The sequence below is a fragment of the Pseudophryne corroboree genome, unplaced genomic scaffold (genome assembly GCF_028390025.1).
Source record: "Pseudophryne corroboree isolate aPseCor3 unplaced genomic scaffold, aPseCor3.hap2 scaffold_1185, whole genome shotgun sequence".
NCBI classification, from domain to species: Eukaryota; Metazoa; Chordata; class Amphibia; order Anura; family Myobatrachidae; genus Pseudophryne; species Pseudophryne corroboree.
In genome coordinates, this window is record NW_026967810.1 from 86,908 (window position 1) to 113,720 (window position 26,813).

The 26,813-nt window shown below is 48.1% G+C and overlaps 1 protein-coding gene across 1 annotated transcript in view; it reads right to left on the reverse strand.

Moving 5' to 3' along the window:
* Positions 1 to 26,813, reverse strand: part of SMARCD3 (SWI/SNF related, matrix associated, actin dependent regulator of chromatin, subfamily d, member 3) — a 148,517-nt gene that overhangs the window by 66,030 nt on the left and 55,674 nt on the right. The window contains exons 5-8 of the mRNA XM_063950708.1: positions 24,694 to 24,816; positions 21,050 to 21,145; positions 18,834 to 18,935; positions 14,304 to 14,465 (exon numbers count right to left, since the gene is read on the reverse strand). Coding sequence (XP_063806778.1) covers positions 14,304 to 14,465; positions 18,834 to 18,935; positions 21,050 to 21,145; positions 24,694 to 24,816 — 483 coding nt within the window. The remainder of the gene's footprint in view (positions 1 to 14,303; positions 14,466 to 18,833; positions 18,936 to 21,049; positions 21,146 to 24,693; positions 24,817 to 26,813) is intronic.

A 26,813-nucleotide genomic window follows, 5' to 3' on the forward strand; every position in this document is an offset into this window, starting at 1 on the left:
TCCGGGACTGGTTATTACTGCGTGTATCTGCTATCCGGGACTGGTTATTACTGCATGTATCAGGGACTGGTTATTACTGCATGTATCAGGGACTGGTTATTACTGCATGTATCAGGGACTTGTTATTACTGCATGTATCAGGGACTGGTTATTACTGCATGTATCAGGGACTGGTTATTGCTGCGTGTATCCGGGACTGGTTATTACTGCGTGTATCAGGGACTGGTTATTACTGCGTGTATCAGGGACTGGTTATTACTGCGTGTATCAGGGACTGGTTATTACTGCGTGTATCAGGGACTGGTTATTACTGCATGTATCAGGGACTGGTTATTACTGCATGTATCCGGGACTGGTTATTACTGCATGGATCAGGGACTGGTTATTACTGCATGGATCCGGGACTGGTTATTACTGCATGTATCAGGGACTGGTTATTACTGCGTGTATCAGGGACTGGTTATTACTGCGTGTATCAGGGACTGGTTATTACTGCGTGTATCAGGGACTGGTTATTACTGCATGTATCCGGGACTGGTTATTACTGCATGTATCCGGGACTGGTTATTACTGCATGTATCAGGGACTGGTTATTACTGCATGGATCCGGGACTGGTTATTACTGCATGTATCAGGGACTGGTTATTACTGCGTGTATCAGGGACTGGTCATTACTGCATGTATCAGGGACTGGTTATTACTGCGTGTATCAGGGACTGGTTATTACTGCGTGTATCAGGGACTGGTTATTACTGCGTGTATCAGGGACTGGTTATTACTGCGTGTATCAGGGACTGGTTATTACTGCATGTATCAGGGACTGGTTATTACTGCATGTATCAGGGACTGGTTATTACTGCGTGTATCAGGGACTGGTTATTACTGCGTGTATCAGGGACTGGTTATTACTGCATGTATCAGGGACTGGCTATTACTGCATGTATCAGGGACTGGTTATTACTGCATGTATCAGGGACTGGTTATTACTGCATGTATCCGGGACTGGTTATTACTGCGTGTATCAGGGACTGGTTATTACTGCGTGTATCAGGGACTGGTTATTACTGCATCTATCAGGGACTGGTTATTACTGCATGTATCAGGGACTGGTTATTACTGCATGTATCCGGGACTGGTTATTACTGCATGTATCTGCTGTCCGGGACTGGTTATTACTGCATGTATCTGCTATCCGGGACTGGTTATTACTGCATGTATCTGCTATCCAGGACTGGTTATTACAGCATGTATCCGGGACTGGTTATTACTGCATGTATCAGGGACTGGTTATTACTGCGTGTATCAGGGACTGGTTATTACTGCATCTATCAGGGACTGGTTATTACTGCATGTATCAGGGACTGGTTATTACTGCATGTATCCGGGACTGGTTATTACTGCATGTATCTGCTGTCCGGGACTGGTTATTACTGCATGTATCTGCTATCCGGGACTGGTTATTACTGCATGTATCTGCTATCCAGGACTGGTTATTACAGCATGTATCCGGGACTGGTTATTACAGCATGTATCCGGGACTGGTTATTACTGCATGTATCAGGGACTGGTTATTGCTGCATGTATCAGGGACTGGTTATTACTGCATGTATCAGGGACTGGTTATTACTGCATGTATCAGGGACTGGTTATTACTGCATGTATTCAGGGACTGGTTATTACTGCGTGTATCAGGGACTGGTTATTACTGCATGTATCAGGGACTGGTTATTACTGCATGTATCAGGGACTGGTTATTACTGCATGTATCCGGGACTGGTTATTACTGCATGTATCCGGGACTGGTTATTACTGCATGTATCCGGGACTGGTTATTACTGCATGTATCAGGGACTGGTTATTACTGCGTGTATCAGGGACTGGTTATTACTGCATGTATCAGGGACTGGTTATTACTGCATGTATCAGGGACTGGTTATTACTACATGTATCAGGGACTGGTTATTACTGCATGTATCCGGGACTGGTTATTACTGCGTGTATCAGGGACTGGTTATTACTGTATGTATCAGGGACTGGTTATTACTGCATGCATCAGGGACTGGTTATTACTGCGTGTATCTGCTATCCGGGACTGGTTATTACTGCATGTATCAGGGACTGGTTATTGCTGCATGTATCAGGGACTGGTTATTACTGCGTGTATCAGGGACTGGTTATTACTGCATGTATCAGGGACTGGTTATTACTGCGTGTATCTGCAATCCGGGACTGGTTATTACTGCATGTATCAGGGACTGGTTATTACTGCATGTATCAGGGACTGGTTATTACTGCATGTATCAGGGACTGGTTATTACTGCATGTATCAGGGACTGGTGGGACTGGTTATTGCTGCGTGTATCCGGGACTGGTTATTACTGCATGTATCAGGGACTGGTTATTACTGCATGTATCAGGGACTGGTTATTACTGCATGTATCAGGGACTGGTTATTACTGCATGTATCAGGGACTGGTGGGACTGGTTATTGCTGCGTGTATCCGGGACTGGTTATTACTGCATGTATCAGGGACTGGTTATTACTGCGTGTATCAGGGACTGGTTATTACTGCGTGTATCAGGGACTGGTTATTGCTGCGTGTATCAGGGACTGGTTATTACTGCATGTATCAGGGACTGGTTATTACTGCGTGTATCAGGGACTGGTTATTACTGCGTGTATCACGGACTGGTTATTACTGCGTGTATCAGGGACTGGTTATTACTGCGTGTATCAGGGACTGGTTATTATTGCATGTATCAGGGACTGGTTATTACTGCATGTATCAGGGACTAGTTATTACTGCATGTATCAGGGACTGGTTATTACTGCATCTATCCGGGACTGGTTATTACTGCATGTATCCGGGACTGGTTATTACTGCATGTATCAGGGACTGGTTATTACTGCGTGTATCAGGGACTGGTTATTACTGCATCTATCAGGGACTGGTCATTACTGCATGTATCAGGGACTGGTTATTGCTGCATATATCAGGGACTGGTTATTACTGCGTGTATCAGGGACTGGTTATTACTGCATGTATCAGGGACTGGTTATTACTGCGTGTATCAGGGACTGGTTATAACTGCATGTATCAGGGACTGGTTATTACTGCGTGTATCAGGGACTGGTTATTGCTGCATATATCAGGGACTGGTTATTACTGCGTGTATCAGGGACTGGTTATTACTGCATGTATCAGGGACTGGTTATTACTGCATGTATCAGGGACTGGTTATTACTGCATGTATCAGGGACTGGTTATTACTGCATGTATCAGGGACTGGTTATTACTGCATGTATCAGGGACTGGTTATTGCTGCATATATCAGGGACTGGTTATTACTGCGTGTATCAGGGACTGGTTATTACTGCATGTATCAGGGACTGGTTATTACTGCATGTATCAGGGACTGGTTATTACTGCATGTATCAGGGACTGGTTATTACTGCATGTATCAGGGACTGGTTATTACTGCATGTATCAGGGACTGGTTATTACTGCGTGTATCAGGGACTGGTTATTACTGCATGTATCAGGGACTGGTTATTACTGCATGTATCAGGGACTGGTTATTACTGAGTGTATCAGGGACTGGTTATTACTGCATGTATCAGGGACTGGTTATTACTGCATGTATCAGGAACTGGTTATTACTGCATGTATCAGGGACTGGTTATTACTGCATGTATCAGGGACTGGTTATTACTGCATGTATCCGGGACTGGTTATTACTGCATGTATCAGGGACTGGTTATTACTGCATGTATCAGGGACTGGTTATTGCTACATGTATCAGGGACTGGTTATTACTGCATGTATCAGGGACTGGTTATTACTGCATGTATCAGGGACTGGTCATTACTGCATGTATCAGGGACTGGTTATTGCTACATGTATCAGGGACTGGTCATTACTGCATGTATCAGGGACTGGTTATTACTGCATGTATCAGGGACTGGTCATTACTGCATGTATCAGGGACTGGTTATTGCTGCATGTATCAGGGACTGGTCATTACTGCATGTATCAGGGACTGGTTATTGCTACATGTATCAGGGACTGGTTATTACTGCATGTATCAGGGTCTGGTTATTACTGCATGTATCAGGGACTGGTTATTACTGCGTGTATCAGGGACTGGTTATTACTGCATGTATCAGGGACTGGTTATTGCTGCATGTATCAGGGACTGGTTATTACTGCATGTATCAGGGACTGGTTATTACTGCATGTATCAGGGACTGGTTATTGCTGCATGTATCAGGGACTGGTCATTACTGCATGTATCAGGGACTGGTTATTACTGCATGTATCAGGGACTGGTTATTACTGCATGTATCAGGGACTGGTTATTACTGCATGTATCAGGGACTGGTCATTACTGCATGTATCAGGGACTGGTTATTGCTGCATGTATCAGGGACTGGTCATTACTGCATGTATCAGGGACTGGTTATTGCTACATGTATCAGGGACTGGTTATTACTGCATGTATCAGGGACTGGTTATTACTGCATGTATCAGGGACTGGTTATTACTGCGTGTATCAGGGACTGGTTATTACTGCATGTATCAGGGACTGGTTATTGCTGCATGTATCAGGGACTGGCTATTACTGCATGTATCAGGGACTGGTTATTGCTGCATGTATCAGGGACTGGTTATTGCTGCATGTATCAGGGACTGGTCATTACTGCATGTATCAGGGACTGGTTATTACTGCGTGTATCAGGGACTGGTTATTGCTGCATGTATCAGGGACTGGTTATTGCTGCATGTATCAGGGACTGGTCATTACTGCATGTATCAGGGACTGGTTATTGCTGCATGTATCAGGGACTGGTTATTGCTGCATGTATCAGGGACTGGTCATTACTGCATGTATCAGGGACTGGTTATTACTGCATGTATCAGGGACTGGTTATTACTGCATGTATCAGGGACTGGTTATTGCTGCATGTATCAGGGACTGGTCATTACTGCATGTATCAGGGACTGGTCATTACTGCATGTATCAGGGACTGGTTATTACTGCATGTATCAGGGACTGGTTATTACTGCATGTATCAGGGACTGGTTATTGCTGCATGTATCAGGGACTGGTTATTGCTGCATGTATCAGGGACTGGTCATTACTGCATGTATCAGGGACTGGTTATTACTGCATGTATCAGGGACTGGTTATTGCTGCATGTATCAGGGACTGGTTATTGCTGCATGTATCAGGGACTGGTCATTACTGCATGTATCAGGGACTGGTTATTACTGCATGTATCAGGGACTGGTTATTACTGCATGTATCAGGGTCTGGTTATTACTGCATGTATCAGGGACTGGTTATTGCTGCATGTATCAGGGACTGGTCATTACTGCATGTATCAGGGACTGGTTATTACTGCATGTATCAGGGACTGGTTATTACTGCATGTATCAGGGACTGGTTATTACTGCATGTATCAGGGACTGGTCATTACTGCATGTATCAGGGACTGGTTATTGCTGCATGTATCAGGGACTGGTCATTACTGCATGTATCAGGGACTGGTTATTGCTGCGTGTATCAGGGACTGGTTATTACTGCATGTATCAGGGACTGGTCATTACTGCGTGTATCAGGGACTGGTTATTACTGCATGTATCAGGGACTGGTTATTACTGCGTGTATCAGGGACTGGTTATTACTGCGTGTATCAGGGACTGGTTATTGCTGCGTGTATCAGGGACTGGTTATTGCTGCGTGTATCAGGGACTGGTTATTACTGCATGTATCAGGGACTGGTTATTGCTGCGTGTATCAGGGACTGGTTATTGCTGCATGTATCAGGGACTGGTTATTACTGCATGTATCAGGGACTGGTTATTATTGCATGTATCAGGGACTGGTTATTGCTGCATGTATCAGGGACTGGTCATTACTGCATGTATCAGGGACTGGTTATTGCTACATGTATCAGGGACTGGTTATTACTGCATGTATCAGGGACTGGTTATTACTGCATGTATCAGGGACTGGTCATTACTGCATGTATCAGGGACTGGTTATTACTGCGTGTATCAGGGACTGGTTATTACTGCATGTATCAGGGACTGGTTATTACTGCGTGTATCAGGGACTGGTTATTACAGGACTGGTCATTACTGCATGTATCAGGGACTGGTCATTACTGCATGTATCAGGGACTGGTTATTGCTGCATGTATCAGGGACTGGTTATTACTGCATGTATCAGGGACTGGTCATTACTGCGTGTATCAGGGACTGGTTATTACTGCATGTATCAGGGACTGGTCATTACTGCATGTATCAGGGACTGGTTATTACTGCGTGTATCAGGGACTGGTCATTACTGCATGTATCAGGGACTGGTTATTGCTGCATGTATCAGGGACTGGTTATTACTGCATGTATCAGGGACTGGTCATTACTGCATGTATCAGGGACTGGTTATTACTGCGTGTATCAGGGACTGGTCATTACTGCATGTTTCAGGGACTGGTCATTACTGCATGTATCAGGGACTGGTTATTACTGCGTGTATCAGGGACTGGTTATTACTGCGTGTATCAGGGACTGGTTATTACTGCATGTATCAGGGACTGGTTATTACTGCGTGTATCAGGGACTGGTTATTACTGCATGTATCAGGGACTGGTCATTACTGCATGTATCAGGGACTGGTTATTGCTGCATGTATCAGGGACTGGTTATTACTGCATGTATCAGGGACTGGTTATTACTGCGTGTATCAGGGACTGGTTATTACTGCATGTATCAGGGACTGGTTATTGCTGCGTGTATCAGGGACTGGTTATTGCTGCATGTATCAGGGACTGGTCATTACTGCATGTATCAGGGACTGGTTATTGCTGCATGTATCAGGGACTGGTTATTACTGCATGTATCAGGGACTGGTTATTACTGCATGTATCAGGGACTGGTTATTACTGCATGTATCAGGGACTGGTTATTGCTGCGTGTATCAGGGACTGGTTATTGCTGCATGTATCAGGGACTGGTTATTGCTGCGTGTATCAGGGACTGGTTATTACTGCATGTATCAGGGACTGGTCATTACTGCGTGTATCAGGGACTGGTTATTACTGCATGTATCAGGGACTGGTTATTACTGCGTGTATCAGGGACTGGTTATTACTGCGTGTATCAGGGACTGGTTATTGCTGCGTGTATCAGGGACTGGTTATTGCTGCGTGTATCAGGGACTGGTTATTACTGCATGTATCAGGGACTGGTTATTGCTGCGTGTATCAGGGACTGGTTATTGCTGCATGTATCAGGGACTGGTTATTACTGCATGTATCAGGGACTGGTTATTATTGCATGTATCAGGGACTGGTTATTGCTGCATGTATCAGGGACTGGTCATTACTGCATGTATCAGGGACTGGTTATTGCTACATGTATCAGGGACTGGTTATTACTGCATGTATCAGGGACTGGTTATTACTGCATGTATCAGGGACTGGTTATTACTGCATGTATCAGGGACTGGTTATTACTGCATGTATCAGGGACTGGTTATTACTGCATGTATCAGGGACTGGTTATTACTGCATCTATCAGGGACTGGTCATTACTGCATGTATCAGGGACTGGTTATTACTGCATGTATCAGGGACTGGTTATTACTGCGTGTATCCGGGACTGGTTATTACTGCATGTATCAGGGACTGGTTATTACTGCATGTATCAGGGACTGGTTATTACTGCATGTATCAGGGACTGGTTATTACTGCATGTATCAGGGACTGGTTATTGCTACATGTATCAGGGACTGGTTATTACTGCATGTATCAGGGACTGGTTATTACTGCGTGTATCAGGGACTGGTTATTAGTGCGTGTATCAGGGACTGGTTATTACTGCATGTATCAGGGACTGGTTATTACTGCGTGTATCAGGGACTGGTTATTACTGCGTGTATCAGGGACTGGTTATTACTGCATTTATCAGGGACTGGTTATTACTGCATGTATCAGGGACTGGTTATTGCTGCGTGTATCAGGGACTGGTTATTACTGCGTGTATCAGGGACTGGTTATTACTGCGTGTATCAGGGACTGGTTATTACTGTATGTATCAGGGACTGGTTATTGCTGCGTGTATCAGGGACTGGTTATTGCTGCATGTATCAGGGACTGGTTATTGCTGCGTGTATCAGGGACTGGTTATTACTGCATGTATCGGGACTGGTTATTACTGCATGTATCAGGGACTGGTTATTACTGCATGTATCAGGGACTGGTCATTACTGCATGTATCAGGGACTGGTCATTACTGCATGTATCAGGGACTGGTTATTACTGCATGTATCCGGGACTGGTTATTGCTGCATGTATCCGGGACTGGTTATTACTGCATGTATCAGGGACTGGTTATTACTGCATGTATCCGGGACTGGTTATTACTGCATGTATCAGGGACTGGTTATTACTGCATGTATCAGGGACTGGTTATTACTGCATCTATCCGGGACTGGTTATTACTGCATGTATCAGGGACTGGTTATTACTGCATGTATCAGGGACTGGTTATTACTGCATGTATCAGGGACTGGTTATTACTGCATGTATCAGGGACTGGTTATTGCTGCATGTATCAGGGACTGGTTATTACTGCATGTATCCGGGACTGGTTATTACTGCATGTATCAGGGACTGGTTATTACTGCATGTATCAGGGACTGGTTATTGCTGCATGTATCAGGGACTGGTTATTACTGCGTGTATCAGGGACTGGTTATTACTGCATGTATCAGGGACTGGTTATTACTGCATGTATCAGGGACTGGTTATTACTGCATGTATCAGGGACTGGTTATTGCTGCATGTATCAGGGACTGGTTATTACTGCATGTATCAGGGACTGGTTATTACTGCATGTATCAGGGACTGGTTATTACTGCATGTATCAGGGACTGGTTATTACTGCATGTATCAGGGACTGGTTATTGCTGCATGTATCAGGGACTGGTTATTACTGCATGTATCAGGGACTGGTTATTACTGCATGTATCAGGGACTGGTTATTACTGCATGTATCAGGGACTGGTTATTACTGCATGTATCAGGGACTGGTTATTACTGCATGTATCAGGGACTGGTTATTACTGCATGTATCAGGGACTGGTCATTACTGCATGTATCAGGGACTGGTTATTACTGCATGTATCAGGGACTGGTTATTACTGCGTGTATCAGGGACTGGTTATTACTGCATGTATCAGGGACTGGTTATTACTGCATGTATCAGGGACTGGTCATTACTGCATGTATCAGGGACTGGTTATTGCTGCATGTATCAGGGACTGGTTATTACTGCATGTATCAGGGACTGGTCATTACTGCATGTATCAGGGACTGGTCATTACTGCATGTATCAGGGACTGGTTATTACTGCGTGTATCAGGGACTGGTTATTACTGCATGTATCAGGGACTGGTTATTACTGCGTGTATCAGGGACTGGTTATTACAGGACTGGTCATTACTGCATGTATCAGGGACTGGTCATTACTGCATGTATCAGGGACTGGTTATTGCTGCATGTATCAGGGACTGGTTATTACTGCATGTATCAGGGACTGGTCATTACTGCGTGTATCAGGGACTGGTTATTACTGCATGTATCAGGGACTGGTCATTACTGCATGTATCAGGGACTGGTTATTACTGCGTGTATCAGGGACTGGTCATTACTGCATGTATCAGGGACTGGTTATTGCTGCATGTATCAGGGACTGGTTATTACTGCATGTATCAGGGACTGGTCATTACTGCATGTATCAGGGACTGGTTATTACTGCGTGTATCAGGGACTGGTCATTACTGCATGTTTCAGGGACTGGTCATTACTGCATGTATCAGGGACTGGTTATTACTGCGTGTATCAGGGACTGGTTATTACTGCGTGTATCAGGGACTGGTTATTACTGCATGTATCAGGGACTGGTTATTACTGCGTGTATCAGGGACTGGTTATTACTGCATGTATCAGGGACTGGTCATTACTGCATGTATCAGGGACTGGTTATTGCTGCATGTATCAGGGACTGGTTATTACTGCATGTATCAGGGACTGGTTATTACTGCGTGTATCAGGGACTGGTTATTACTGCATGTATCAGGGACTGGTTATTGCTGCATGTATCAGGGACTGGTTATTGCTGCATGTATCAGGGACTGGTCATTACTGCATGTATCAGGGACTGGTTATTGCTGCATGTATCAGGGACTGGTTATTACTGCATGTATCAGGGACTGGTTATTACTGCATGTATCAGGGACTGGTTATTACTGCATGTATCAGGGACTGGTTATTGCTGCGTGTATCAGGGACTGGTTATTGCTGCATGTATCAGGGACTGGTTATTGCTGCGTGTATCAGGGACTGGTTATTACTGCATGTATCAGGGACTGGTCATTACTGCGTGTATCAGGGACTGGTTATTACTGCATGTATCAGGGACTGGTTATTACTGCGTGTATCAGGGACTGGTTATTACTGCATGTATCAGGGACTGGTTATTGCTGCGTGTATCAGGGACTGGTTATTGCTGCATGTATCAGGGACTGGTTATTACTGCATGTATCAGGGACTGGTTATTGCTGCGTGTATCAGGGACTGGTTATTGCTGCATGTATCAGGGACTGGTTATTACTGCATGTATCAGGGACTGGTTATTATTGCATGTATCAGGGACTGGTTATTGCTGCATGTATCAGGGACTGGTCATTACTGCATGTATCAGGGACTGGTTATTGCTACATGTATCAGGGACTGGTTATTACTGCATGTATCAGGGACTGGTTATTACTGCATGTATCAGGGACTGGTTATTACTGCATGTATCAGGGACTGGTTATTACTGCATGTATCAGGGACTGGTTATTACTGCATGTATCAGGGACTGGTTATTACTGCATCTATCAGGGACTGGTCATTACTGCATGTATCAGGGACTGGTTATTACTGCATGTATCAGGGACTGGTTATTACTGCGTGTATCCGGGACTGGTTATTACTGCATGTATCAGGGACTGGTTATTACTGCATGTATCAGGGACTGGTTATTACTGCATGTATCAGGGACTGGTTATTACTGCATGTATCAGGGACTGGTTATTGCTACATGTATCAGGGACTGGTTATTACTGCATGTATCAGGGACTGGTTATTACTGCGTGTATCAGGGACTGGTTATTAGTGCGTGTATCAGGGACTGGTTATTACTGCATGTATCAGGGACTGGTTATTACTGCGTGTATCAGGGACTGGTTATTACTGCGTGTATCAGGGACTGGTTATTACTGCATTTATCAGGGACTGGTTATTACTGCATGTATCAGGGACTGGTTATTGCTGCGTGTATCAGGGACTGGTTATTACTGCGTGTATCAGGGACTGGTTATTACTGCGTGTATCAGGGACTGGTTATTACTGTATGTATCAGGGACTGGTTATTGCTGCGTGTATCAGGGACTGGTTATTGCTGCATGTATCAGGGACTGGTTATTGCTGCGTGTATCAGGGACTGGTTATTACTGCATGTATCGGGACTGGTTATTACTGCATGTATCAGGGACTGGTTATTACTGCATGTATCAGGGACTGGTCATTACTGCATGTATCAGGGACTGGTCATTACTGCATGTATCAGGGACTGGTTATTACTGCATGTATCCGGGACTGGTTATTGCTGCATGTATCCGGGACTGGTTATTACTGCATTTATCAGGGACTGGTTATTACTGCATGTATCCGGGACTGGTTATTACTGCATGTATCAGGGACTGGTTATTACTGCATGTATCAGGGACTGGTTATTACTGCATCTATCCGGGACTGGTTATTACTGCATGTATCAGGGACTGGTTATTACTGCATGTATCAGGGACTGGTTATTACTGCATGTATCAGGGACTGGTTATTACTGCATGTATCAGGGACTGGTTATTGCTGCATGTATCAGGGACTGGTTATTACTGCATGTATCAGGGACTGGTTATTACTGCATGTATCAGGGACTGGTTATTACTGCATGTATCAGGGACTGGTTATTACTGCATGTATCAGGGACTGGTTATTACTGCATGTATCAGGGACTGGTTATTACTGCATGTATCAGGGACTGGTTATTGCTGCATGTATCAGGGACTGGTTATTACTGCATGTATCAGGGACTGGTTATTGCTGCGTGTATCAGGGACTGGTAATAGTACATAATCTGCGTCATTGTCTCCAGTCTGGGGGTGTCAGAGCACATTGTAGCAATGCATCACCCTGTTACCTGCATACTGTACCTACACCCGCCTTATCCCCGGCTCAGTCTCATGCACGCTTATATCTGATGTTCTGGAGGAAATCCCCTGCAGCGTACTGCGGATAACGGCTGTCACCTTCATATACAGATGTAGCCATTGCATCTGCCGCTAATCTCACCATAATCAGCGCCATGCAGCCAGTCTGTATACGTGCAAAGTCACACCTGCAATCCATAGATGTCACGCTGTATACCTGTGGTAGCGGCAGTATATAATGGGGGCACGCTGTATACCTGTGGTAGCGGCAGTATATAATGGGGGCACGCTGTATACCTGTGGTAGCTGCAGTATATAATGGGGGCACGCTGTATACTAGTGGTAGCTGCAGTATATAATGGGGGCACGCTGTATACCTGTGGTAGCGGCAGTATATAATGGGGGCACACTGTATACTTGTGGTAGCGGCAGTATATAATGGCGGCACGCTGTATACCTGTGGTAGCGGCAGTATATAATGGGGGCACGCTGTATACATGTGGTAGCGGCAGTATATAATGGGGGCACGCTGTATACCTGTGGTAGCGGCAGTATATAATGGGGGCACGCTGTATACCTGTGGTAGCGGCAGTATATAATGGGGGCACGCTGTATACATGTGGTAGCGGCAGTATATAATGGGGGCACGCTGTATACCTGTGGTAGCGGCAGTATATAATGGGGGCACGCTGTATACCTGTGGTAGCTGCAGTATATAATGGGGGCACGCTGTATACATGTGGTAGCGGCAGTATATAATGGGGGCACGCTGTATACCTGTGGTAGCTGCAGTATATAATGGGGGCACGCTGTATACATGTGGTAGCGGCAGTATATAATGGGGGCACGCTGTATACATGTGGTAGCGGCAGTATATAATGGGGGCACGCTGTATACCTGTGGTAGCTGCAGTATATAATGGGGGCACGCTGTATACCTGTGGTAGCGGCAGTATATAATGGGGGCACACTGTATACCTGTGGTAGCGGCAGTATATAATGGGGGCACGCTGTATACCTGTGGTAGCGGCAGTATATACTGGGGGAACGCTGTATACATGTGGTAGCGGCAGTATATAATGGGGGCACGCTGTATACCTGTGGTAGCGGCAGTATATAATGGGGGCACACTGTATACCAGTGGTAGCTGCAGTATATAATGGGGGCACACTGTATACCTGTGGTAGCGGCAGTATATAATGGGGGCACGCTGTATACCTGTGGTAGCGGCAGTATATAATGGGGGCACGCTGTATACCTGTGGTTGCGGCAGTATATAATGGGGGCACGCTGTATACCTGTGGTAGCGGCAGTATATAATGGGGGCACGCTGTATACCTGTGGTAGCTGCAGTATATAATGGGGGCACGCTGTATACATGTGGTAGCGGCAGTATATAATGGGGGCACGCTGTATACCTGTGGTAGCGGCAGTATATAATGGGGGCATGCTGTATACCTGTGGTAGCGGCAGTATATAATGGGGGCACGCTGTATACCTGTGGTAGCGGCAGTATATAATGGGGGCACACTGTATACCTGTGGTAGCGGCAGTATATAATGGGGGCACGCTGTATACCTGTGGTAGCGGCAGTATATAATGGGGGCACGCTGTATACCTGTGGTAGCGGCAGTATATAATGGGGGCACGCTGTATACCTGTGGTAGCGGCAGTATATAATGGGGGCACACTGTATACCTGTGGTAGCGGCAGTATATAATGGGGGCACGCTGTATACCTGTGGTAGCGGCAGTATATAATGGGGGCACGCTGTATACCTGTGGTAGCGGCAGTATATAATGGGGGCACGCTGTATACCTGTGGTAGCGGCAGTATATAATGGGGGCACGCTGTATACCTGTGGTAGCGGCAGTATATAATGGGGGCACGCTGTATACCTGTGGTAGCGGCAGTATATAATGGGGGCACGCTGTATACCTGTGGTAGCGGCAGTATATACTGGTGTCGCACACAGCTCACCTGCTGGAAGTACTTGTCCCCGCTGATATACTCCTTGTCGTGACAATCCTGAAGCTTATTTGTCTTTATATATTGCCAGAGCGCCTGGATAATCACCGCCCGTGTCTGGGTGTGAATTCCCAGGAGACGGGCGAGACGAGGGTCCAGTTTAAACTGTGGGGGCTGCGGAAAAGACAAACGTGACAGGGAAGCAACAGGGATATAAGGAACTTCTCCGAGTAATAAGACGGGAGGTGACTCAGCAGTGAGAGTGTGACACTGTGGTGTATTACAGTATGGTGTAGTGTAGTGGTGTGTATTATAGTACGGTGTAGTGTAGTGGTGTGTATTGCAGTACGGTGTAGTGTGTGATGTAGTGGTGTGTATTACAGTACGGTGTAGTGTAGTGGTGTGTATTATAGTACGGTGTAGTGTAGTGGTGTGTATTACAGTATGGTGTAGTGTAGTGGTGTGTATTACAGTACAGCAGTGAGAGTGTGACACTGTGGTGTATTACAGTACGGTGTAGTGTAGTGGTGTGTATTACAGTATGGTGTAGTGTAGTGGTGTGTATTACAGTATGGTGTAGTGTAGTGGTGTGTATTACAGTATGGTGTAGTGTAGTGGTGTGTATTACAGTATGGTGTAGTGTAGTGGTGTGTATTACAGTACAGCAGTGAGAGTGTGACACTGTGGTGTATTACAGTACGGTGTAGTGGTGTGTATTATAGTACGGTGTAGTGTGTGATGTAGTGGTGTGTATTGCAGTACGGTGTGGTGTGTGATGTAGTGGTGTGTATTACAGTACGGTGTAGTGTGTGATGTAGTGGTGTGTATTACAGTACGGTGTAGTGTGTGATGTAGTGGTGTGTATTACAGTACGGTGCAGTGTGTGATGTAGTGGTGTGTATTACAGTACGGTGTAGTGTGTGATGTAGTGGTGTGTATTATAGTACGGTGTAGTGTGTGATGTAGTGGTGTGTATTACAGTACAGCAGTGAGAGTGTGACACTGTGGTGTATTACAGTATGGTGTAGTGTAGTGGTGTGTATTACAGTACGGTGCAGTGTGTGATGTAGTGGTGTGTATTACAGTACGGTGTAGTGTGTGATGTAGTGGTGTGTATTATAGTACGGTGTAGTGTGTGATGTAGTGGTGTGTATTACAGTACGGTGAAGTGTGTGATGTAGTGGTGTGTATTACAGTACAGCAGTGAGAGTGTGACACTGTGGTGTATTACAGTATGGTGTAGTGTAGTGGTGTGTATTACAGTACGGTGCAGTGTGTGATGTAGTGGTGTGTATTACAGTACGGTGTAGTGTGTGATGTAGTGGTGTGTATTATAGTACGGTGTAGTGTGTTATGTAGTGGTGTGTATTACAGTACGGTGTAGTGTGTGATGTAGTGGTGTGTATTACAGTACAGCAGTGAGAGTGTGACACTGTGGTGTATTACAGTATGGTGTAGTGTAGTGGTGTGTATTACAGTACGGTGCAGTGTGTGATGTAGTGGTGTGTATTACAGTACGGTGTAGTGTGTGATGTAGTGGTGTGTATTATAGTACGGTGTAGTGTGTGATGTAGTGGTGTGTATTACAGTACGGTGTAGTGTGTGATGTAGTGGTGTGTATTACAGTACAGCAGTGAGAGTGTGACACTGTGGTGTATTACAGTATGGTGTAGTGTAGTGGTGTGTATTACAGTACGGTGTAGTGTGTGATGTAGTGGTGTGTATTACAGTACGGTGCAGTGTGTGATGTAGTGGTGTGTATTATAGTACGGTGTAGTGTGTGATGTAGTGGTGTGTATTACAGTACGGCAGTGAGAGTGTGACACCATGGTGTATTACAGTATGGTGTAGTGTAGTGGTGTGTATTACAGTATGGTGTAGTGTAGTGGTGTGTATTATAGTACGGTGTAGTGTGTGATGTAGTGGTGTGTATTATAGTACGGTGTAGTGTGTGATGTAGTGGTGTGTATTACAGTATGGTGTAGTGTGTGATGTAGTGGTGTGTATTACAGTATGGTGTAGTGTAGTGGTGTGTATTACAGTACAGCAGTGAGAGTGTGACACTGTGGTGTATTACAGTATGGTGTAGTGTAGTGGTGTGTATTACAGTACAGCAGTGAGAGTGTGACACTGTGGTGTATTAGAGTATGGTGTAGTGTAGTGGTGTGTATTATAGTACGGTGTAGTGTGTGATGTAGTGGTGTGTATTACAGTACGGTGTAGTGTGTGATGTAGTGGTGTGTATTACAGTATGGTGTAGTGTAGTGGTGTGTATTATAGTACGGTGTAGTGTGTGATGTAGTGGTGTGTATTACAGTACGGTGTAGTGTGTGATGTAGTGGTGTGTATTACAGTACGGTGTAGTGGTGTGTATTACAGTACAGCAGTGAGAGTGTGACACTGTGGTGTATTACAGTATGGTGTAGTGTAGTGGTGTGTATTATAGTACGGTGTAGTGTGTGATGTAGTGGTGTGTATTGCAGTACGGTGTGGTGTGTGATGTAGTGGTGTGTATTACAGTACGGTGCAGTGTGTGATGTAGTGGTGTGTATTACAGTACGGTGCAGTGTGTGATGTAGTGGTGTGTATTATAGTACGGTGTAGTGTGTGATGTAGTGGTGTGTATTACAGTACGGTGTAGTGTGTGATGTAGTGGTGTGTATTACAGTACGGTGTAGTGTGTGATGTAGTGGTGTGTATTGCAGTACGGTGTGGTGTGTGATGTAGTGGTGTGTATTACAGTACGGTGTGGTATGTGATGTAGTGGTGTGTATTACAGTACGGTGTGGTGTGTGATGTAGTAATGCAGCACGGTGGAGCAGTGGTGTGTATTACAGTACAGTGGAGTAGTGTCGTGTATTACAGTACGGTGTAGTGTGTGATGTAGTGGTGTGTATTGCAGTACGGTGTAGTGTGTGATGTAGTGGTGTGTATTACAGTACGGTGTAGTGGTGTGTATTACAGTACAGCAGTGAGAGTGTGACACTGTGGTGTATTACAGTATGGTGTAGTGTAGTGGTGTGTATTATAGTACGGTGTAGTGTGTGATGTAGTGGTGTGTATTGCAGTACGGTGTGGTGTGTGATGTAGTGGTGTGTATTACAGTACGGTGCAGTGTGTGATATAGTGGTGTGTATTACAGTACGGTGCAGTGTGTGATGTAGTGGTGTGTATTATAGTACGGTGTAGTGTGTGATGTAGTGGTGTGTATTACAGTACGGTGTAGTGTGTGATGTAGTGGTGTGTATTACAGTACGGTGTAGTGTGTGATGTAGTGGTGTGTATTGCAGTACGGTGTGGTGTGTGATGTAGTGGTGTGTATTACAGTACGGTGTGGTATGTGATGTAGTGGTGTGTATTACAGTACGGTGCAGTGTGTGATATAGTGGTGTGTATTACAGTACGGTGCAGTGTGTGATGTAGTGGTGTGTATTATAGTACGGTGTAGTGTGTGATGTAGTGGTGTGTATTACAGTACGGTGTAGTGTGTGATGTAGTGGTGTGTATTACAGTACGGTGTAGTGTGTGATGTAGTGGTGTGTATTGCAGTACGGTGTAGTGTGTGATGTAGTGGTGTGTATTACAGTACGGTGTAGTGGTGTGTATTACAGTACAGCAGTGAGAGTGTGACACTGTGGTGTATTACAGTATGGTGTAGTGTAGTGGTGTGTATTATAGTACGGTGTAGTGTGTGATGTAGTGGTGTGTATTGCAGTACGGTGTGGTGTGTGATGTAGTGGTGTGTATTACAGTACGGTGCAGTGTGTGATATAGTGGTGTGTATTACAGTACGGTGCAGTGTGTGATGTAGTGGTGTGTATTATAGTACGGTGTAGTGTGTGATGTAGTGGTGTGTATTACAGTACGGTGTAGTGTGTGATGTAGTGGTGTGTATTACAGTACGGTGTAGTGTGTGATGTAGTGGTGTGTATTGCAGTACGGTGTGGTGTGTGATGTAGTGGTGTGTATTACAGTACGGTGTGGTATGTGATGTAGTGGTGTGTATTACAGTACGGTGCAGTGTGTGATATAGTGGTGTGTATTATAGTACGGTGTAGTGTGTGATGTAGTGGTGTGTATTACAGTACGGTGTAGTGTGTGATGTAGTGGTGTGTATTACAGTACGGTGCAGTGTGTGATGTAGTGGTGTGTATTACAGTACGGTGCAGTGTGTGATGTAGTGGTGTGTATTATAGTACGGTGTAGTGTGTGATGTAGTGGTGTGTATTACAGTACGGTGTAGTGTGTGATGTAGTGGTGTGTATTACAGTACGGTGTAGTGTGTGATGTAGTGGTGTGTATTACAGTACGGTGTGGTATGTGATGTAGTGGTGTGTATTACAGTACGGTGTGGTATGTGATGTAGTGGTGTGTATTACAGTACGGTGTGGTGTGTGATGTAGTAATGCAGCACGGTGGAGCAGTGGTGTGTATTACAGTACAGTGGAGTAGTGTCGTGTATTACAGTACGATGTACTGTGCGATGTAGTGATGCAGCACGGTGGAGAAGTGGTGTGTATTGCAGTACGGTGTAGTGGTCACCTGGTAGTCCAGCATCAGCAGTAAGGTACAGCGCACGCTAACATCTCCTGGTCGCTTCACCTGAAACCCATCAGTCTCTTGCGTACTTGGAGTCCTGTGCCACTGAGAGGGGGAGACCATAAGCTGAGAGCAGCACACACAGACAGACATACCTTTCACACAACAGGGGCCCCCACCCAACATTCACACAGACACAGGGGCCCTGCTCACCTGCGACACAGGCCCCCCCCCCACCCAACATTCACGCAGACACCGGGCCCTCTTCACCTGAGACACAGGGCCCCCACACACAACATTCACACAGACACTGGGCCCTCCTCACCTGAGACACAGGGCCCCCACACCCAAATCCACACAGACACCGGGCCCTCCTCACCTGAGACACAGGGCCCCCACACCCAACATTCACACAGACACTGGGCCCTCCTCACCTGAGACACAGGGCCCCCACACCCAACATTCACACAGACACCGGGCCCTCCTCACCTGAGACACAGGGCCCCCACACCCAACATTCACACAGACACCGGGCCCTCCTCACCTGAGACACAGGGCCCCCACACCCAACATTCACACAGACACCGGGCCCTCCTCACCTGAGACACAGGGCCCCCACACCCAACATTCATACAGATACAGGGGCCCCCCACCTAACATTCACACAGACACTGGGCCCTCCTCACCTGAGACACAGGGCCCCCACACCCAACATTCACACAGACACTGGGCCCTCCTCACCTAAGACACAGGACCCCCACACCCAACAATCACACAGACACAGGGGCCCTCCTCACCTGAGACACAGAGCCCTCACACCCAACATTCACACAGACACTGGGCCCTCCTCACCTGAGACACTGAGCCCCCACACCCAACATTCACACAGACACTGGGCCCTCCTCACCTGAGACACAGGGCCCCCACACCCAACATTCACACAGACACTGGGCCCTCCTCACCTGAGACACAGGATCCCCACACCCAACATTCACACAGACACAGGGGCCCTCCTCACCTGAGACACAGAGCCCCCACACCCAACATTCACACAGACACTGGGCCCTCCTCACCTGAGATACAGAGCCCCCACACCCAACATTCACACAGACACTGGGCCCTCCTCACCTGAGACACAAGGCCCCCACACCCAACATTCACACAGACACTGGGCCCTTCTCACCTGAGACACAGGGCCCCCACACCCAACATTCACACAGACACTGGGCCCTCCTCACCTGAGACACAGGGCCCCCACACCCAACATTCACACAGACACTGGGCCCTCCTCACCTGAGACACAAGGCCCCCACACCCAACATTCACACAGACACTGGGCCCTTCTCACCTGAGACACAGGGCCCCCACACCCAACATTCACACAGACACTGGGCCCTCCTCACCTGAGACACAGGGCCCCCACACCCAACATTCACACAGCCACTGGGCCCTCCTCACCTGAGACACAGGGCCCCCACACCCAACATTCACACAGACACTGGGCCCTCCTCACCTGAGACACAGGGCCCCCACACCAAACATTCACACAGACACTGGGCCATCCTCACCTGAGACACAGGGCCCCCACACCCAACATTCACACAGACACTGGACCCTGCTCACCTGAGACACAGGGCCCCCCACCCAACATTCACACAGACACAGGGCCCTGCTCACCTGAGACACAGGGCCCCCCACCCAACATTCACACAGACACTGGGCCCTCCTCACCTGAGACACAGGGCCCCCACACCCAACATTCACACAGACACTGGGCCCTCCTCACCTGAGACACAGGGCCCCCACACCCAACATTCACACAGACACTGGGCCCTGCTCACCTGAGACACAGGGCCCCCCACCCAACATTCACACAGACACAGGGCCCTGCTCACCTGAGACACAGGGCCCCCCCACCCAACATTCACACAGACACTGGGCCCTCCTCACCTGAGACACACGGCCCCCACACCCAACATTCACACAGACACTGGGCACTCCTCACCTGAGACACAGGGCCCCCACACCCAACATTCACATAGACACTGGGCCCTCCTCACCTGAGACACAGGGCCCCCACACCCGACATTCACTGAGACACTCCACCTGAACATACACCCCCCCTCCCAAACAATCACATAGTGAGTCAGAGTCCCCCTAGCATCACAGAGGCAGCCCGTGACACACGCGTGTTCGGCTACACGCACCATCAGACCCACCTCCACCAGATGATTGTCAGGTCCATATAAGTCTTTATCCAACTCGATGACTAAACTCTTAAAGAACGATGAGAACTTTCGCTTCATCTTGCTGGGCTAAGAACGGAGACATCAGGTAAATTCTATATAATCACCTATAGATTACTATCACTGTATATACTCATAGACGTGTAGATGTGTAACAAGAGGAGGCAGACTGAGCAGGTTACACAGAAGGACATTAGTGTCACAGCCGCTATGGAGCGTTCACACAGCAGGAGGACATCAGTGTCACAGCCGCTATGGAGCGTTCACACAGCAGGAGGACATCAGTGTCACAGCCGCTATGGAGCGTTCACACAGCAGGAGGACATCAGTGTCACGGCAGCTATGGAGCGTTCACACAGCAGGAGGACATTAGTGTCACAGCCGCTATAGAGCGTTCACACAGCAGGAGGACATCAGTGTCACAGCCGCTATGGAGCGTTCACACAGCAGGAGGACATTAGTGTCACAGCCGCTATAGAGCGTTCACACAGCAGGAGGACATCAGTGTCACAGCCGCTATGGAGCGTTCACACAGCAGGAGGACATCAGTGTCACAGCCGCTACGGAACGTTCACACAGCAGGAGGACATCAGTGTCACAGCCGCTATGGAGCGTTCACACAGCAGGAGGACATCAGTGTCACAGCCGCTATGGAGCGTTCACACAGCAGGAGGACATCAGTGTCACAGCTGCTATGGAGCGTTCACACAGCAGGAGGACATCAGTGTCACAGCCGCTATGGAGCGTTCACACAGCAGGAGGACATTAGTGTCACAGCCGCTATGGAGCGTTCACACAGCAGGAGGACATCAGTGTCACAGCCGCTATGGAGCGTTCACACAGCCCGGCATTAGTGTCACAGCCGCTATGAAGCGTTCACACAGCAGGAGGACATCAGTGTCACAGCCGCTATGGAGCGTTCACACAGCCCGGCATTAGTGTCACAGCTGCTATGGAGCGTTCACACAGCAGGAGGACATCAGTGTCACAGCCGCTATGGAGCGTTCACACAGCAGGAGGACATTAGTGTCACGGCCGCTGTGGAGCGTTCACACAGCAGGAGGACATCAGTGTCACAGCCGCTATGGAGCGTTCACACAGCAGGAGGACATTAGTGTCACAGCCGCTATGGAGCGTTCACACAGCCCCGCATTAGTGTCACAGCCGCTATGGAGCGTTCACACAGCAGGAGGAAATCAGTGTCACAGCCACTATGGAGCGTTCACACAGCATGAGGACTGTGAAGATATTGGGTTCAAAATCACTCAGTCACGGTGGTAGATGAAAAACCAACAGTGGTTTATTGAACAGAATAGGTTATAACCCAGTTCAGCACACTTCTGTGATCCAATTCTACACGACAATCCCTCCTGGAGCTCCTGACAGAACATTACTTCTTAGCCAGTCTCCTGCCACTCTCTCTCCTTGGGTTCACTACGGCTGGCCGGCGGTCGGGCTCCCGGCGACCAGCATCCCGGCGCCGGGAGCCCGACCGCCGGCTTACCGACAGCTTGGCGAGCGCAAATGAGCCCCTTGCGGGCTCGCTGCGCTCGCCACGCTACGGGCACGGTGGCGCGCTACGCGCGCCACACTATTTTATTCTCCCTCCATGGGGGTCGTGGACCCCCACGAGGGAAAATAATTGTCGGTATGCCGGCTGTCGGGCTCCCGGCGCCGGTATACTGAGCGCCGGGAGCCCGACCGCCGGCAAACAGAAGACCACCCCTCTCCTTCTGTCTCACGTCCCCTCTTTGCTATTATCAAACCTTTGTCTTTTCTACAATAAGGCGACACCCCCAGACAGTTTCAGAGCAACCCTATTTTCACATGCCCAGGCATGTCCCCTAGGCCACAATAGATGTTAACTAAAGTAACCTTACTTAATCTGATTGTGTGGCCTGGAATCCATTGTGTGGGGAAGAATGAGGGGGGTGTATGGCCTGACATCTGAGACTGGCTGTATCTTCCCAGACAGAGCAAATACATAGGTTATCTGATCGTCACATGGGGAAACATTATTTTACAAACTATAGCAGAATAACCAATACATTCATATATATACATTGAAAACATTTCTGTACCCTTGTAACAATAATATCATACAATATAATACAATATTGCCTAACATATAACTAATAACATATTGGCAATTGGTGAAGTCCATGTGTAGGACCAGGGCTAGGAAAGTAACCACGTGTCTTTTACCACTGAGCGACATGACGCGCCAGCTGTGTCATCACATGTCGTCACAAGGACATTAGTGTCACAGCCGCTATGGAGCGGTCACAGAGCAGGAGGACATCAGTGTCACAGCCGCTATGGAGCGCTCACACAGCAGGAGGACATTAGTGTCACAGCCGCTATGGAGCGTTCACACAGCAGGAGGACATTAGTGTCACAGCCGCTATGGAGCGTTCACACAGCAGGAGGACATTAGTGTCACAGCCGCTATGGAGCGTTCACACAGCAGGAGGACATTAGTGTCACAGCCGCTATGGAGCGTTCACACAGCAGGAGGACATCAGTGTCACAGCCGCTATGGAGCGTTCACACAGCAGGAGGACATCAGTGTCACAGCCGCTATGGAGCGTTCACACAGCAGGAGGACATTAGTGTCACAGCCGCTATGGAGCGTTCACACAGCAGGAGGACATTAGTGTCACAGCCGCTATGGAGCGCTCACACAGCAGGAGGACATCAGTGTCACAGCTGCTATGGAGCGTTCACACAGCAGGATGACATCAGTGTCACAGCCGCTATGGAGCGTTCACACAGCAGGAGGACATTAGTGTCACAGCCGCTATGGAGCGTTCACACAGCAGGAGGACATCAGTGTCACAGCCGCTATGAAGCGTTCACACAGCAGGAGGACATTAGTGTCACAGCCGCTATGGAGCGTTCACACAGCCCGGCATTAGTGTCACAGCCGCTATGGAGCGTTCACACAGCAGGAGGACATTAGTGTCACAGCCGCTATGGAGCGTTCACACAGCAGGAGGAAATCAGTGTCACAGCCGCTATGGAGCGGTCACACAGCAGGAGGACATCAGTGTCACAGCCGCTATGGAGCGTTCACACAGCAGGAGGACATTAGTGTCACAGCCGCTATGGAGCGGTCACAGAGCAGGAGGACATCAGTGTCACAGCCGCTATGGAGCGTTCATACAGCAGGAGGACATTAGTGTCACAGCCGCTATGGAGCGTTCACACAGCAGGAGGACATTAGTGTCACAGCCGCTATGGAGCGTTCACACAGCAGGAGGACATCAGTGTCACAGCCGCTATGGAGCGTTCACACAGCAGGAGGACATCAGTGTCACAGCTGCTATGGAGCGTTCACACAGCAGGAGGACATCAGTGTCACAGCCGCTATGGAGCGTTCACACAGCAGGAGGACATCAGTGTCACAGCCGCTATGGAGCGTTCACACAGCAGGAGGACATTAGTGTCACAGCCGCTATGGAGCGTTCACACAGCAGGAGGACATTAGTGTCACGGCCGCTATGGAGCGTTCACACAGCGCGGCATTAGCGGTTACATCAGATGTGTATCGATCACAGATCGCATCAAGCAATGACCGCTACAAGCAATGATATAGTATGTGGAATATTACTTACATCATCCAGTAGCTTCCCCTCCACACGTAACTCCCACGATGCAATGCTTCCATCCGAATCTTCAGCATCCGGCTTTGCAGGATTAAATGTGTTAGAAATATAGAGCCGCAACTTTCGCTTTTGCTGCGTCAGAAAAGCAAAAATGGATCAGTAAGAATGTATTAGTGAAAATGGACAGATTATATACATTAGGTTCCTGATCTGTATATACTGTAAAATGTATACATTACATTATACAGTATGAGCACCTACATACGTAGGTACCTGCTCTATGTATAAAATGTATACTGTACATTATATATGTACCCGCTGAATATATAACATTTGGACCCCGTATAACATAGGTACCTTGGGGCGGGTTCAGACCTCATCGCTCGCTAGGGTTTTTTTGCAGCGCTGTGATTAGATAGTCGCCGACTGTGACCGGACGCCTTTCGTACGAAAGCACTCACCGCTTTCGCGACGGGCTCATCCCCAGCGCACAGAATGGAAGGTTAGGTCACACGGGACCTGACCACATAGGGGATTCCCGCTTACCGTCAGTAACCGCCTGTTACTGACTCCACCCACTGCGCTGTGGGCGGGTTTATGCTGCCACCACCAAACTCCTAACCTGCCGTGGCGTTTGGAACCACGGTTCTGCTCTGTATGTGTCGACACGCTGCCTTACCACACCTGTGTGGTGTTGACGAATCCCCACTAGCCACTTGCTAGGCCTCTACCGCTAGCTGGCGGAAGGCGGAACTTGGAGACGTTAGGTGCTTCCCTGTACAGCCGGAGGACGGGCCTATGTTTGGCATAATCCTGTAGGTCACAAGATGAAGCAATCTTCTTGAGGCAGATTATGTTTATTTGCTCAATAATAGCCTTAAAAAAGACTCTTCCCTATTGCTAGGGGCAACAGCATACAGCAAGATGTTCCAGCAGAATGAAGATGGTACAATTACAATTTTCATGGGGCAACTGCCCTCCTTTTATCCTACTCCAATACACATTACCACAGGGGGTAAGCCCGCCCTGTGGTGTACAACCAATCAATGTGTACCCATGGGCTGTGCATGCCTTGGTCACATGCACAGCTAACATTGTTCTCTATGGAGAGTGGGGAGTGGTCACTCTCCTTTGTCTGTCCCATCCTGGAGGATCAGGATACGCCCCGCTGCCGTTCAGTCTAGGCTGGGGGAAGTTTTCCCGCCTAAACTGACTTCCAGAAACCTGCCCGGGACCTAGCCCACTGCCTGCAGCCTGGATTTGGGCTCCAGAGCTGGGCAGCCAAGATCCACGGTCAAGGTTTCCTGGCCACTACGGGTGATCTCCATGGAGCTCCAGAAAACCACTCAGCTTGTTTCAAAGCTGAGCTTCTCCTCTCTCTTCCAATGCCACTTTCAAGTGTGAGGCTGGAAGGGAAAGTATTCCGTTTTTGGGGAAAAGGTCTGGGAGAATCCATCAGCCTGCACAGCCATGGATTCCCCCCTCCTGGGACACACAACCAAGTAAGTGCAATTTACCTTTAAATACATTTAAAATACACTGTACATTCCCCTCTAAATATACACTGAGCCTGTGCCCTGCACAGGCTCCACATACCCAGGCACTGCAATGCCTCCCAGCACAATACACTTTTTATTACATTTAAAACACAATGTTTTTGTTTTAAATACTGTGCCCAGCGGGGCTCCCCTAGCCCTGCAGCCTGGCTGCTAGGGCTCTCTCTCTCAGTGCTGGAGGTATGGGGCTGGCTTCCCCATCCTCCAGCCTGCCTGCCACTGGGGTCCAGGGAGCTGGCTCTCCCTGTCTCCCCAGTGTGGCACTAACTTGGTGGCCTCGCCGCACAGTGCGGCGCACCCCCCTGATCTAAAGCCCGGCGGCCCGGGACACTTGTCCCGGCCGATGTGGCTCTGTGTCTGCTGCAGCGCTGAGGTGCCAGGAGTGCAGCTCCCGGACCCCAGCACTCACCAGCCTGATTGTCCCCACGCCGCTAGGGAGCCAGCTAGCCCGGTCCCCCATGAGCGGCGCACTCTGGTGCCCTCGCCGCGCAGGGGGCCGGCTAGCCCATTCCCCTGTATGCGGCGCTGATATCTGTGGCCTCGTCGCAGCGTCCGCCTTCCGCTCAGTGGCCC